The sequence below is a fragment of the Colossoma macropomum genome, unplaced genomic scaffold (assembly GCF_904425465.1).
Source record: "Colossoma macropomum unplaced genomic scaffold, Colossoma_macropomum, whole genome shotgun sequence".
Lineage (NCBI taxonomy): Eukaryota > Metazoa > Chordata > Actinopteri > Characiformes > Serrasalmidae > Colossoma > Colossoma macropomum.
Genome location: NW_023494796.1, coordinates 23350014 through 23365069, shown reverse-complemented (window position 1 = coordinate 23365069; position 15056 = coordinate 23350014). Strand labels below are relative to the sequence as shown.

General features: G+C 39.7%; 1 protein-coding gene across 2 annotated transcripts in view; it reads left to right on the top strand.

Moving 5' to 3' along the window:
• LOC118816657 (protein Dok-7-like) overlaps positions 1-15056 on the top strand; it is a 30613-nt gene that overhangs the window by 1358 nt on the left and 14199 nt on the right. For both annotated transcript variants that reach the window (XM_036583160.1, XM_036583159.1), the window contains exons 3-8: positions 302-517; positions 3559-3759; positions 6123-6242; positions 8565-8657; positions 9152-9999; positions 14988-15036. In XM_036583160.1, coding sequence (XP_036439053.1) covers positions 302-517; positions 3559-3759; positions 6123-6242; positions 8565-8657; positions 9152-9999; positions 14988-15036 — 1527 coding nt within the window. The remainder of the gene's footprint in view (positions 1-301; positions 518-3558; positions 3760-6122; positions 6243-8564; positions 8658-9151; positions 10000-14987; positions 15037-15056) is intronic.

Below are 15056 nucleotides of genomic sequence, written 5' to 3'. Positions count from 1 at the left end.
ATGGCTAGAGAGCACACAGGTCATGCTGTTGATGCAACTGTTGTGCCAGCTGTCCGTGGTCATACATGTGATGTGGTGGGTGAGAGAATTAAAGGGTACTGATGTTTTGTCAGTTGCATTTCCTGGGAGTGTGAACAATAGGGATACTTGACGCCTGTCTCAGTTTGTCCTGGAACACAAACCTTGACATCCCCCTTTCCGTCCCGTCTCTCCTCCCGCTCTCCCTCCCTCTCTCCCTCTCTCCCTCTCTCCCTCCCTCTCTCTCTCTCTCTCTCTCTCCCTCTCTCTCTCTCTCTCTTAGACTGCCTAGTGTTGTTGGTGTCCAAAGAGCGAGGAGTGAAGGAGAGAAGCAGCGTGGTTTTGGAGCACATTTGCGGCCTGGAGGCTGGACTGAGTGGAGAAGGAGTGGCCTTCACGCTGACCATCCTGTGTTTAAATCAGACTGTCCAGCTTGGCTTTGACAGTAAGGAAGCCTTGCTGGCCTGGGACCTGCGGCTTCGCTACTATCTGGGGGAAGGTAAGCACAACGCTGTGGTGGGTCAGAGTCACAGACTGTGCATAATAGTACTGACTCAGGATCAGATCTTGCAGTTTCGTATCCCAGTTCTTTGCATACAATTTTCACCTTCTTCACATTCTCCCACGTTCTTCACCTTCTTATGACCACACCCAAAAAAAAATTCTGTCCCAGTCGACAGTAGCTTCCAAAAAAGTCTGTCTGAACCTGAACGTAGCCCAGTACAATTCTGTTGAAACACACTGCCTGAAACCAACTGTAGCTCAGCAAAACTCTATCTGGATCCAAGCACCAACAGCTGGAGACCAAAAAACACAGCACTTCTAACGATAGCGCCTGCTCTGTTGGAGCCTCAGACATCAGATCATCAGATCATCGCTAAACAAAAGCAGACTCATTCTCAGCTATCCAAAAGTTTTAATTCCACTTTTACAAATTCATTCATCAATCAGTGATTTCAAACAACATCGCAATTTTTTTAATATATGGTGAATTTTGAATATGTGATTCTCTTTTGGACTCATGGGCTTCAGTTGACGTTGTGCCAACATGAGTGACTCCAGTGTGCAAGAATAGAAATTCTCAAAGGTAATAAAAGTAAAAAGGAATAAAAAGAGAGAAAACTAAAGCAGGGTAAATGTTTTGTTAAGGGCTATGAGAAACCTGAATGTGAAAAAACTGAACGTGACCTAAGCCCAAAAAAATGTGATTTGATTTGATAACTGACTGCAGGCTTCCATGCACAGAACGCCTTCCCTCGTAAAACATGAAACATAATAGTAATTGGCTACAGTACAGTTGCTGTTTCATTATTTTAACAAGAAGTGATTTATAGGCTGCAAACATACAAATTATTGAATTTTTATCAGATTTAAAACTACCGAAACATACCATACCAGTATGTATGAACATATGGAATGTATACCACAAGTAAGGATAAGTTTAGCCTACAGGTTTCTGAGCAGAACCTGAAGCTGGTTTATCTTTTGCTGGTTTAAGCAGGCTTCTGTGTGGTCTTACGATATGACTTGCTGTGCTCAAACAGGCCTTTCAGTGTTCCTGGCTCTTTTTTCTGAAAAAGCGTGCACGTTGTGTGCAGCCTAGCAGAGCTGCTGTCTTTTTAAAATCTTTTTTCTCCCCAAAACATCCTTAATGACTGCGGTGCACAATCAGATGATAGTACATTGCACATGATATTACAAGCCTAGCAGCTGACTTCTTCACATAGTTTAGTGTTTTTCCTGCTCGAGCACACTTGATTCAACTGATTAAACTGACTCAGTTGTGATGGAACAGATAAATACATGAAACTTAGCTGGAGTTGTTCCCTGATTAGGAGATGTTGCAGTTGCCTTTTTGTTGTTGTATCTTGAAGAGAGTGGCTTTGACTGGCGCGTTCCAGCCATTAGTCCCATTAAATCTACAAAGCAAACACCCCAATGTGACCTGTGTTTATGTATGTGTGTGGGTTGGGGGGTGGCTTCATGCTGAGCGGTGCTTGGCAAGGCATGCTCTGAAGTCACCTGCTTGCTGTCCCACTGTATGTGTGTGTGACTCTCAGTGTGTGGCTGCCTCTTTGTTTTGATTTGTGACCCTTCATGAATCTGTAACAAACGTGCTGACAGGTTAAACTGGGCCCACATTCCTTCAGCCTTCCATCAATCTACCTGACATACACACACCACACACTGCTCACAATGCAGCAGATGAATTATTTCATACACTTTGCAGCGTAGAGTCTTTCAATGCCTTCACACGCTATCCTGATTATCTGTTGGGTGGGGAACGTAAAACTCATATCATCTAAAATTCACTATCTAGAAGATGAAGATTCTTCATTTTGTCAAGCATGTAGTTAGTTCCAGCATCACTCCAAAGAGTCTTGTTGCCGTCTTGCGGGTGCTGTGTTAAACGCTGCTTGCGTTGTTTCCGTTAGAGCCAAATACTGAGTTAAAATCCAGCTCTCGAGGCCTTGATCCGATCTAAGAAATCTGACTATCCTGTTTATGTGACTACTTGAATAATCAGATAGAGTTGAAATCCAGCTCACTGTGTGTAAAGATAAATATTAATGCCCTTATACACGTGCCATACTTTGTATTGTTTTATTAATTTTTGCTAAAAGATCTTGTGTACAAGACAACAGGTCTTTCTCAGCATCTGATATTTCTCTGACTAGCTGTAGTTTTAGCTTTAGCTCTTCTGAAGGACATTAGACATATGATTTCCGGAACCCAAAGCTTTAAATTTCACTTTACCTTGGCCTACATGCAAAGTTTGCCATTTTACCTTGTGCTACTGAACCTCTGTACAAGCGCTATGGATTCCAGCAGGTAGCCTGAGCTTAAAGTTTGATGGATGTAGCGGCTGTAACTAAGGGAGATGGATACTCAGAATTCTCAGAAAGGTAAAAAACAAAAAAAGACAAGTACAGACAAAAGCATAGATAATGTCCATACAGTGTCAGACACTGTATTTATTTGAGATTCTATAAAAACACAACACAGTTTAAGGCAAGTACATGATGATTTAGGCATGCAGTTTTCATGAGGCTAATTGGTGTCTATTATTAATGTCCATTACTTGTCAGCTACATTAGCCTTGTAGCTCCAGTGCAAAACTAAAGTAACTTCAGACACCAAACATGGCTATTTGACTATATTTGAAGTAAGAGGGTGATTGTGTAAATTTGATTTTTACACAAACCATTGCTTTAACTCGTGAAATATTTTTTAATCTTAGCAAACTTATGCAGATGTTAGTAATTACCCCTGACACATGTTGGATTAGCGCCTTAGCATGATTATGTTTGTAGGTTTGTGTGTAAGCTTTTGATTAAAAGCACAAACGTCTGTTTTGCACAAGCAACAGTCAGTAACGAGAATTCCCATAATTGAGCAATTTTAATTTGTTGACGCAGATGCACATGTGTGTGTGTGTGTCTGTGTGTGTGTTGATCATGGATCAGCAGTCTTTCACAACAGTGTTGCGGCTTCGCTCCTGCCTCAACCAGCTTTCTCTTTCTCTCTCTCTCTCCTCAGTTCACAGTTTTAATGTAGCAGTGCTTCCTGGCACTAAACTCGAGAGTGGTCCTGCTACACTTCATTTGTGTAACAACCTGCTCGTCATTGCCAGGGACGTCCCTCCTGTAATCATCGGACAGTGGAATCTTCTGGACCTCCGGAGATACGGCCCAGTGACCAATGGCTTTGTGTTTGAGGGAGGAACTCGCTGTGGTTACTGTGAGTAAGCTTGACCTATGAATCTGCGTTGATGTCTAAATGCTTCATAGGTCATGCTTACTGTGAGTAAGCATGACCCATGAATCTTTCTCAGTGTGTAAACGTTTCATCAAAGCAGTGTCTTATTTGATTAGGGTATTAAGAACTTCCTTATGGTTCTCACATAAACACAATTTTTCAAATAATTAAAGCAGCTTATCCAGTGTTTCCCAACCCTGGTCCTGGAAGCCCCCTGCTCTGGTCTAAACTGTTCAGTATCAGTCACACTTTGTCCACTTTATGGATTATCATTAACAGTAATTGCTGTCTCCACTAAGTGCAGTTATTTTAAATTGGGTGTAAAATTGTGTGTGCGAATATTAAAGATCTCAGTTATTTTTGAAGATATGTGACTTGATGATCATTAACCAAAGTCAGATTTAGTTACATTTTTTCTGCACCCTGCTTGCTCTGTGAGTTCAGTACGTTTGGTCAAGTGTGGAAGCTGTTTTTGAGCCCGTAAGTGGTCTAGAGAACCGATCTTTGGTCCTCCTGAAATGAGTGGTCTGGAAGTTGCTTCCAGCGATCTCTGGTGCAATCCGCTGCATGTGAGGAAGCTATTCGCTAATGGGCCCTGCAATAGGGGTTGTGTGATTAGTTCCTTTTGAAACCTGACTACTTCAACTTATAGAGCCACTTTCCTTTTCAAGTTTCATGGTGACAGGGAGATGATTATTCTGGGTAGGGGAGTGTCCATGTATCCAAAAAGCGCTGTTCTTCACCGCCTGAGTGTTTGTATTTAAGAAGAATAATAAAATGTAGGTAAACGAATGAGGCTAGTGCCTATCCATTTTACAGATCTTTGCGCAGTATGGAAAAATATGGAATTGCGCAATTGAGCCACAGTGCAGATACAATTCTTGTGTGTGAAAGTAAGCCAGTAATAATGAGCCCTTCCCCCAAACAAGCCCAGCATTGGTCCATTGGACAAGTGCAAAATGTCCTGAAACACTGTTAGTGGGAATAATTTTTTTAATTATTATTATTATTTTTTTTTTTGAAAACTAAATTATTCACTGACATTTTACTGGCCAGCTGTCAGTTGCATTATGTGCTAGCCATAGCAGTCATTAGCCAGAATTAGGCAACATTTTATAGCATTTTTTTGTTTCTTAAGGGGTGGATTTTCTGCTATTTTGTTTTGTCTTTTACAAGTCAGATATAAGTGTTACAATTTCTGCAAATGGACCTTGTTGTTGATCCTTGTAGCTACTGATTCTCTATACATGTTTAAATGTCATACTGTTTTACATAGTGGATTGTTAGAGGGCATCATTGGGTATGACCTGTGTTGGGTATTAAAATGCACTTTTTTTGATAGGGGAGGGGTGTAGGGTTAGATCAGTTTCTAGCCAAAGGCTAAGACAATCCTGCCTTGTGATGTAAAGTAAGAATAGGGCATATGTGTTTGCAAGTAAAGATTAGTAGTTCGGTATGAGTGGTATGTGTTGTATTTTTATACAGGTGGTTTTAACTCTTAAGGCCACACATATTTTCCATAGCACCTGAAGGTGTTACAACAACAGTTAAATAAAGGGTCGTTTTGTGCATGCCAGATCCATTGTTAGGACTTCATGTAGAGAATCTCCACCGACAGCATAATTTAGTCCATTTACCCATAGTTTTAATGAGAGAAAAATCCAGGAGACATTTATAATTTGTTTTCCTGTGAGCGATATGACAAATATAGTGATAAATGGATTGTTAAAAAAATTGTGCAGGTGTGTTATGAAATGAGTGTATGGTATATAGCTGGGACAGGTGCAGCCTTCTGATGTTCAATCCCTCTGACTGATCTTTGACGAGTGTCTCTGAACATACAGTGCAACTCTTTTGATCATATGAAGGATGAATCTAATTAATCTCCAAGGGTCAAAGTGTTGATAGGTCTAGTTACAGCACAGTAACTCATTTTAAACACTACAGTTAATGAATGAAACATGTAAGGCACAGGCTGTGTTGTGGGGTCAATTTTTTGCATTTACAAAGAGAGAGAGAGAGAGAGAGAGAGAGAGAGAGTGAGTGTGTGTGTGTGAGAAAAGGGGGGTGGAGGGTCTTCAGTTGTGGGTGGTCTAGTTGCCAGGGTGATGGATGTGTCTCTTTGGTGACCTCTACCGTGAGGGGCTCCATCACACATCCATCAAACATCTTACTCTGCTGTTAAGAGTAAACCTAAACATTACACCCACTCACCCCCACCAACACACAACACATGCACAGTCACACTTGCAGGCTCACTTTCTTGGATGAAAGTAGATAACATCACTACAAAATTTGTACATTTTACCAATTAAAAAAAACTCAAAATCTGTATCTGTGTGTAGGGGCTGGTGTATTCTTCTTGTCCTGTGCTGAAGGGGAGCAGATCAGTTTTCTATTTGACTGCATCGTGCGAGGCATCTCACCCTCCAGAGGCCCCTTTGGACTCAAACCACTGCTGCCAGGTGCGTTTGTATGTGTTTGTGTGTGTATGCACATAGATAAATGAATGGGAGACATTATAAATGCTTACTGTACAGTGTCTATGTATTATCATGAACTCATTGCAAAATATTGGCTATACATTTACATTTATGGCATTTGGAAGATGCTCTTATTGAAAGCGATTTCAAATTTTAACCATGTTAGAGAAGTAAGCAAATGTTGTGTGAGGAATCTTACCAAGGACTCCTAACACTGCATGTACTACATGGTACGGAATTGGACCCCAGTGTGACCTGTGAAGGACAGCAATATTGTGCTATGCCACAAAAGACCAACCACTGTTCAATCGTTATCACAATATTAGGCTTCGCAAGCTAGGTTTTTTCGTTACATTTAGGCAAAACGTATACATGTGGCAATATAATTGCAATAGGACATCTTGTTCATATCACACCACTCTAATCCACACTTCCATATTATCTGAAATATGTGGGTGAAGCACAGTATTATGTCAGTAATGTCCATAGAGTTGTACATTTTTAACAACTGTTTAATGGTAGTAAGCTCTTGCATAATTTTGTGCATTGGTTATTTGTGAATTCTTCTCTGTGGTATGATTTGTGCATTTTAATTTTTTACCCCTGGCTCCTGTTGTTTTAATCTTTGCTTGTGTGCTGCTGGATATTATAGGTCATGTATGTGTGAGTTTGTTTGGCTGGTTGCTTGTTAGAGGCTAACAAGCAATGCTGCATCAGTCAGCTAATGTTTTTGGGTATTCATGTTCTCACACTTTGCCCCAGCCAATCAGAGCTGAGCTCATCACCTATTCTTACACTCGCAGGGGGAATAAATAGTGGACTGGGGGAAAAGGGGGGGGTCATAGTCACAGTTCATATGAGCGGCCTCCAACACTCGTAATCACTTGTCGAACATAGTAACCCCATCTACCTCTTCTCCCCGGTCTTCTCTCGCCCTCTCTCTCTCTCTTTCTCTTGCTCTCTCTCTCTGGGCTTTTGGTTCTGCACTTACTATAACAAGAGCAGCTGAGTTTTGTGCTGTCATTGATGTGAAGTTAAGTCAACAGCAGATGCAATGGCTCTGGTCCTACACTGAGAAAGAGGGGCTAGGTGTGAAGTTCATAAACCACTATAAATTATATCCCTTTGCATTTTACGTACTACTTTATTACATGTTTTTTAATCAAAAAAATGTTTTCCCAGAGTTTGCAAAGTGAATTTTATAACTTGACTAACGTCGCTGTCGAAATATCAACAGGGTCTCTCTCGTTATCCATGTGTGTGCTTTCTCTCTGGCTGCATGCCATCCTTCCCACATGTTAGGCCTATTAATAGTAGTTTAAATGCTAGACAAACACTGAGGCGTTCTGCTGCCACACCCCACCCTCTGCATTCATCCCCACGGGCCCCATGTTATAAACATAAGCTAAGAGAGTCCAGCATTTTAAACTTTTCTGCCAAAATTACACCCCAATTTCACATTTTTTCCACATCATGGTGTTGTAGAAATATATATAAAAGATAAAACATTGTTTAGGTCAGTCAGTCTTGTTTTATTGACTCAATATGTCTGTAAATTGAAATTCTTGCTCGCATCAGTGTCAATGATTAGCATTGGTTCATTTTTTACTCTTTTCTCCTCTCATCAAGGTCTTGTTAATTGTTTAGACTTTATTATTTGGTTAATAATTAGTCGTAATTAATTTGCTGCAGCAGTTGAGAAACAAAAAGACTAACACTTTACGAATATGGTTCTTAAGACTACTTGACATCTACATAGGTTTGTCATGACAGCTGACATAAACCTACATAAACGTTTATAAAGGCTTACTCAAAAATGGTTAAAGTGACCATTTTATTTTACTTTTGTAAAAAAATATTTGTTGTTTTAACTTAGTAACGTAGTAATGTGGCACAGTGGTCTAAGAGTTCACCCAACATCAGGATGTCTGTTTTAACCCCAAGAGGAGAAAATGCCTGGTGGGATTGTTTGATAGAAAGAGTTCTACTGGAATACGTTTTCATTCGTGTTTTTGTAGGTCTCTGTCAGTTGTCTTGAAAGACTTGTGTAGGTCTCATATAGCCTTATGAGCGTTGCCCTACAGTAAAGTGTTACCCACAAAGCTTCGACTTTGCTGAGGCGGTTAAAAAAGTTAAGAAAAGCGTATTGCTTGAGTAAAATGTGACATACCCAGAGTTTCCTTTAAAGGATTTTTCCCACTTCTGTAATTGCTCATTTTACTAAAATTGTGAATATGAATGAATCTGTTGCAGAGTAACCCACTCTAATCAGTTTTCATCTCTGTCTGTCTGTTTGTCTATCAGAGCCCAGTGCCAGTGCAGCATCAGTGGAAGAAAGACTGAACCAAGAGGCTGAAGAGCTGGAGAAGAGGCTTAGTTTGTTGTCTCACAGCACAGGTATCTACCCTGCTTGTCCTGAGAATTCATTGGCAGAGCAGAATCAATTCCTGCTTCAGCAATCGATGCCCCCTGTTCTGTTGGTTAATGATTAAAAGGAAATAAGAGATCAGTTAATATTTAGGTAATAGCACACTGTGTACATTAGACATGTTAGACTAAAAGTAACACAAAATCAGTCATTGTTGCATTTTGATTCAGTAAAAATTTAATCACTATTTTATAAGTATAATGTTATTAGCTGATTAACTGAATTTACACAAATTTTAACACTGGAAGTTTGAAGTAATTTTATTTTTGATTACATTCTGTGAAAATTGGTTGTTCTCACTTTTCACTTGCCTGTCAAGCATTTCTAATCCCTGAATTAAAGGCTGTTAAATATAGCTGAGGAGTTGAACCTTGTGTGTCAGAGCACAGAAAAGACTAGCACTGGGATTAGAAATCGCTACAGTAGGTGTACTTAGCCTGGCTCTCTTTCTTTGTTCTGCTAGCGTCCAGCTCCAGTTTCAGTTCTTCAGCAGCTGGAGATGACCGCAGCATATCCGGCTCTTCCGACACCTCAGATACCAGCCACTCGGATTCCAGCATTGGCAGCCGCCTGACCCTGTGGGCAGAGCCTGTCCCATCGGCCTCAGCTGAGTCATCCTTCCAGGCAGCATCTAGAGCTGCCTCTCATGGAGAGGAGAAACTGTCAATCAATGTAGCGGGCGCTCCCAGAGTGCCGTCTAAGCCCACCTGTTCACGGCGGCTTCAGGAGATAGGACGGCAGGGTTCATCTGACAGCGGAATCGCCACAGGAAGTCACTCGTCCTATTCTGGGAGCTTTTCGTCCTACACAGGTAGCCTAGACATAGGGAGCTCAAGAGAGGAGTATGGCTCTCTGCTTAGCCTTCCACCGCTCTCCAACCCTGAGAAACACCCCTGTACCTGCCCAACCAGCCACACCCATGAGTACCAGGTGCCTTCTTCTCTCCGTTACCTTTATGACACACCACGCAGCCTTCTGGAGCCCACTGGGACCTCTGTCGGTTTGGAGAGCAAAGAGCAGTGTGGACTTGCCGCTAAGGAACCAGCAGGAGTTGCATCCAGAGAACAGACTGATGAAACAGTTAAAGAGCAGACTGAAGCCTCAGCTGCTTCTCTCTCCATTCCTGAATCTCCCAGAGACTTTGCCCCCTCCCTCACCCATAGCCAAAAGGCAGAAGGGACCCAGAAAGTGATGCAGGGGTGTCAGGCCGCGTCCAGTACGGAAACACAGTCTGAGTGTCTGATTTGCTCTCCCCATCAAGCTGCTTCCAGAGCACTCTTCACAACCTGCCCTATCTGTGGTGGCTTTAAGGTAAAGCAGTCACGACCTACACTAGTGAGTGTCTATTGGACACTAATAGTCAGAGCTCTACTAAACTGTTAGGCCTGTAAATATTAATGTTTATGTAAAGCAGTAATAAATATGTGTTCTGAGTTTATCACACCAAAGATTAAAATCACCAAGTATATAAGATTAGGTTTCGAATTTTTGAAAAAATAAGCAGTATTCTGTGCACTGAAATGCTGAGGGCATGTCTGCTAAAGGAGCTGAAACCACACCCGATTGCAGTAAAAGTGCAGCCTCTCTCAAGACTTTAGCTTTGAGTTTGCCAGAATGTAATTGCTTCAGCATTTAAGGTGGAACAGGAAAGTTCAAATAGGAAGCCAACTTCACGATCAAACTAAAGTTATCATATCTGTTAGCTCACTAGGTTAGGCAGCAAAGCTGTTGGATTGAAACAAAACCACTAGCAGCACTTGAACTGGCACAAACACACAGAATTTGCTTTCATTTTAGTGCATCTCCTCTCAAGTGTCAAATACCACAACAGCCTGAAAAATGGATGCTCCATCTAGCAGCTTTACTGGACTTGTACAGCCATAGCTACATGTTTGAGCCACCAGAGCCAGAATCCAATCTGGAGTCAGAGAATACTTGAGAATCAACCAACCTTGTCCCTCTCAGTCTGCAACAGTGGTGATATTTTTCTCCCATTTATGCAAATTAGCAGTAGGTATTACTGACTAGCATAACCGATCCAAAAAGTTAGGCTGTCAATAAATAGCACAGAACAAAGCACATTTTGTGATTGAGTGGGAGAACCACTGATGCTAATGCGCTCTAGTTTTTATAACATTATAGTGTTAGAGGAGGGGTCATGCTATGTGTGGCTCCAGTGTGTCATCGAGCCATGACTTCAGGCTTGCCCAAAAAATCCTGAACACAAAAAAAAGAAAAACAATTTAACGGGATTTTCATGTTTTCAGCAATATTTTCTAACATGTATAATGTGTTTTAAAACAAATCTCTGAATTTCTTTTACATGGACTACATGCAATGGTACAAAACAGTGACAGTACAATATGAAAAAAATGTATTTCCCATTATTTGATCAAATTAAATGACATAACAAAGTTCTCAAATAAACTGGCTTATCCATTATACAAGTCAATGCATGATATGTCTGTAAGTAACTAAGTCTATTTTTGACACCTACTTTTAAATTTCTCTCTTAGATGAAGGTACCAAACACAATAAATATTGCATTCATGCTTCATAAAATGATGTAATCTTACTATTTTAAACCTATTTAATGCATTTTAAAGGTAAAAACATAAAATGAATCACAGAAAAATCTGAAAAAAGGAAAAAATTACAATAATAAATTACAGTAATAAAATCATTAAAGCCTTAGTTTGGCCTGCTTCATCAGCTGCTTCATCAGTTACACTGATTAGAAATGATGAGTAGTGACAGACGATCCATAAAGCAAACGAAGGAGTCAGCCATATTTAATTGTTGTTTTATTGAAAGTGTCCTTAAAGTTAAATGAACTAATAAAGAATTTGATCACACTACACTTCAAGTTGAAGGAGTCTTGCATTTGCTTGTAAAAGAACATGGATTTTTTTATTGCTATTAATTTTTATTGGTTCGTACGGAGCCCCGGAGGGAACGAAGACTCTAAAATCTACAATGGCCTTTTCTTCAGTTAGTTTTAAAATGTAAGTGTAGGGCAGTTATCATGATTATGTTGTTCAATTCAAATTGGTGTTCGAAGTGATATGAAAACGTTCAGGTTTTCATTAGCATACACCAAGATAAAAACATGCGGACAAGCTCTTAACAGTTTGTCTTGATTTGAAGGGGAATTCCATCAATTTTTTTTTAATTTCTGCATATTTCATTCAAACATTCAAACAAAAAGTCATTCTGAGTGGTTTGATGTGAAAGGATTTATTGTAGAGAAACTTACTGATTCTTTACAGAGTCACAATGTCTATAAGACAAATGTAGCCATTTTATTTATCACCCAAAATAAGTAGTGAACCTACCACATATCTTCTGAGCTTTTATATGTAATGTTAATAGTGGTGAAACAGTGGTAAATCCCCAGAAGAGCAAATTGTGTACTATTTTGCCTTTCAGTGCTCAGCATGTACCTCTCCACCATGAATGTACTTTTAATAAATGCATTTTAAGCCAAAACCTCAGACTTTCATAAAACAATGTCTAAGGCAGTGTATTCATAGTCATAGCGTTTAGGGGCATTAAACACTTTAGATGTCTGGTTTCTATCATCACTGCTCTGAGCAATTCTGACTCAGTAAGTTTCTCTAGAACAGCACATTTCTCGTCAAACCACTTCGAATGACTGTCTTAAACATTTAATTATGCAGACATTTTGAAAGTCAGTGGAATTCCTTTTTAAAAATGGTTGACATTGAACAAACCAATGCAGCATGTAAAGTTTACTTTAGTCTGAAGTAAGACTGACAGCATAACAAAATTTATTCTAGCACTTGCAGCAGAAACACAGAAATTGCAAAATATCCATAACATGTAAAAATGTATTTTTTGCGGGGCTTTACAACCCTACTTCAGTGATAATTTAAATAAGCCGCTTTGACAAACAAGTTACAAAGTCTACGTAACTTATTATATTGTAGATCTTATTATTGTAATTAAATAAATAAATCTTGACCTGTACCACATCGCAACCCAGAAGGATAAGCGGTTTAGATGGTGGATGGATGGATGGATGACCTGTACCAACATGGGCAAACACGTAAATAACAACCCATAAATCTATGGTTGTTCTCTACTTTGTTATTGGGTGAGGTTGTGTGTTGACACCACAAGTATTCTCACTATCTTCACTGTTAGCATAGAGTTTACGCTGGCTGAGTTCCACAAGTGCGTGATGCTGCATTCTGCCTGTCTTCTGCCTGTCTTCTTTGCTGAGTGATGAAGCTCACTGACCTGGACATGAACCCTCCACACTGACACTGCTTCTGAACCCAGCTCTCAGCTATGAATACTTAAAACTGTTCTATGAACTGGTAAAAATCAATCCACTCTTGCATTTATGCACACTTTATTTAATCAAGGAGGTTCTTTACGCAGTTGCAGTTCATCACTCCTGCCATGCAAGGCTAAGGGGCAGAGGAGATCCAGGTGTCATGTTGCAGTGGTCAGAGTTATTCAGAGGACAGGGGCAATAGAACCTGCAGTCAGCATGCTTTTGGGATTCCAACCAGTATCTAGACCAGTAGTAGATTGAACTGATACCCAGTTCTGATATTGGGCCCATATGAGCAGAAAATCCTTGATCAGACATCAGAGGGGAAAAAAGGAACGAATATGCTTTAACTCTGTACGAAATTTAGATATCAAATAACACTAAATTCTTTATAGTGTAGGATGATGTTAAGCTAAGTAATATACGTTGTGTCATAACTGTAGCCACATGTAGCCCATTATTAAAATAACAACAAGTAGCAGTGTAAGACATCCCTCTAATCAATTACTCTGTTTTTACTGTGTGCTTTTAGCATCTATATGAATCATAATCAGAGAGTAAATCAGTGTTTACAGAATAGTCTAGGCCAGCCTTAAACCAATCCATACACCATTGTGTATTTAAAGTCAGTGTGATATTGTATTGTTTGAAAATTTACTTGAACATAGTTCTTACAAAATAATATGATCAGAAAAGTAATAAAATAAATACCTCCCCAAAATAAAGAACATACATGAAGATCAGACAGGCTTTAATTCAAACTATGAAGTGCAATAAGCATGTTTATTTATCGTTGCATTAAAGTCTATTGTCTCTCATAATTATTCATTAATTATTTTACATTTTCTTTTGTCTGTTACCATAAAGACTTCATGATGTTTCATCCTGTCATGAGTGCTAGTAGTTGTAAAACAAATGTGCACGATTCCATTCTAAATGTAATCTATAAATCCACCAACATAGGCTATGCTGTAAATGGCATCCATATCAAAAATTCACTTTTAGATCCCAGACTGCAACACAAGTTAAAAGTCCTGTCTTCACAAAAAAAAAATGTGAAGAGTCAGGCAGGTTTTGAGTTGCATGCATTTTTTGGCTATAGTTAACTTTTGCATCGCAGCAAGCTGTGCAGACTGCATTACTCATCACATAGTCCAGATTTCCACCAAACTATGATAATGTGGGCAGGACATTGAGACTACTGATGTGTTGATTGCCCTTGACATGTCATACAATACAATACAGCAGCAGTAGTATTATTTTTCATCATATTATGCAGTCCTAACACATATACATAAACTCTTTTTCTTGCTTTCTTCCAGTCCATAGAAAAGATGTAGTACATTATGCTCTTTGAGACCCAATCTTCTTTTTTGAGGATACCATCGCTGTGACGTTGCTCTATTCAAAGACAACAATAAAGATGTAGATAAAGAAGTATCACTTTTCCTCACTCCTCAGTCAGTTCTCTTTTGTGTTCAGCAATGCAGATGAAATGATATTAGTAAAGGAACAAAGTACTGTACACCTTTACTAACTGATGTGATCAGACAGTGTAAAGTGAGAGGCTCTTTGATGCTCACATTGCTTCGTGACTCACTGCCATGATGAATGGCTGTTATTGCAGACGTAGAGTTTTAGATCAAAGATTGAAAGTGGCATGATGAGCAACTTGCTTCAAACCTCTAAAGCTTTCCCTTTTCACTCTGTCAGTAAGCAGCATGTGAGAATTAAAACGATAAACCTCAAACAGACAGCACCGACTGAGATCGTACCTTGGGACTGCCACTGATGGCAGTGGGGGTACAAGCTGAATTTTTCCTCTTGAACATTTTCATTCTCATCTCATTATGGTCAGACACTGTCTTGGGAACAGCATGTGGCCAGGTGTATAGAAGTATAAATAGACCATTTGAAGACGACCGCTGAGGAAATCCATAGATGTTCGTTTTTAAGCACTATAAATTGATTTGAGTGTTTTTTGTTCTTTTAACAGAAAGCTCCCTTTCCTCAGACAAGAGCTTCTCTACAGCCAGATGTGCCAGGTAAGACATCCTGCAGGCAA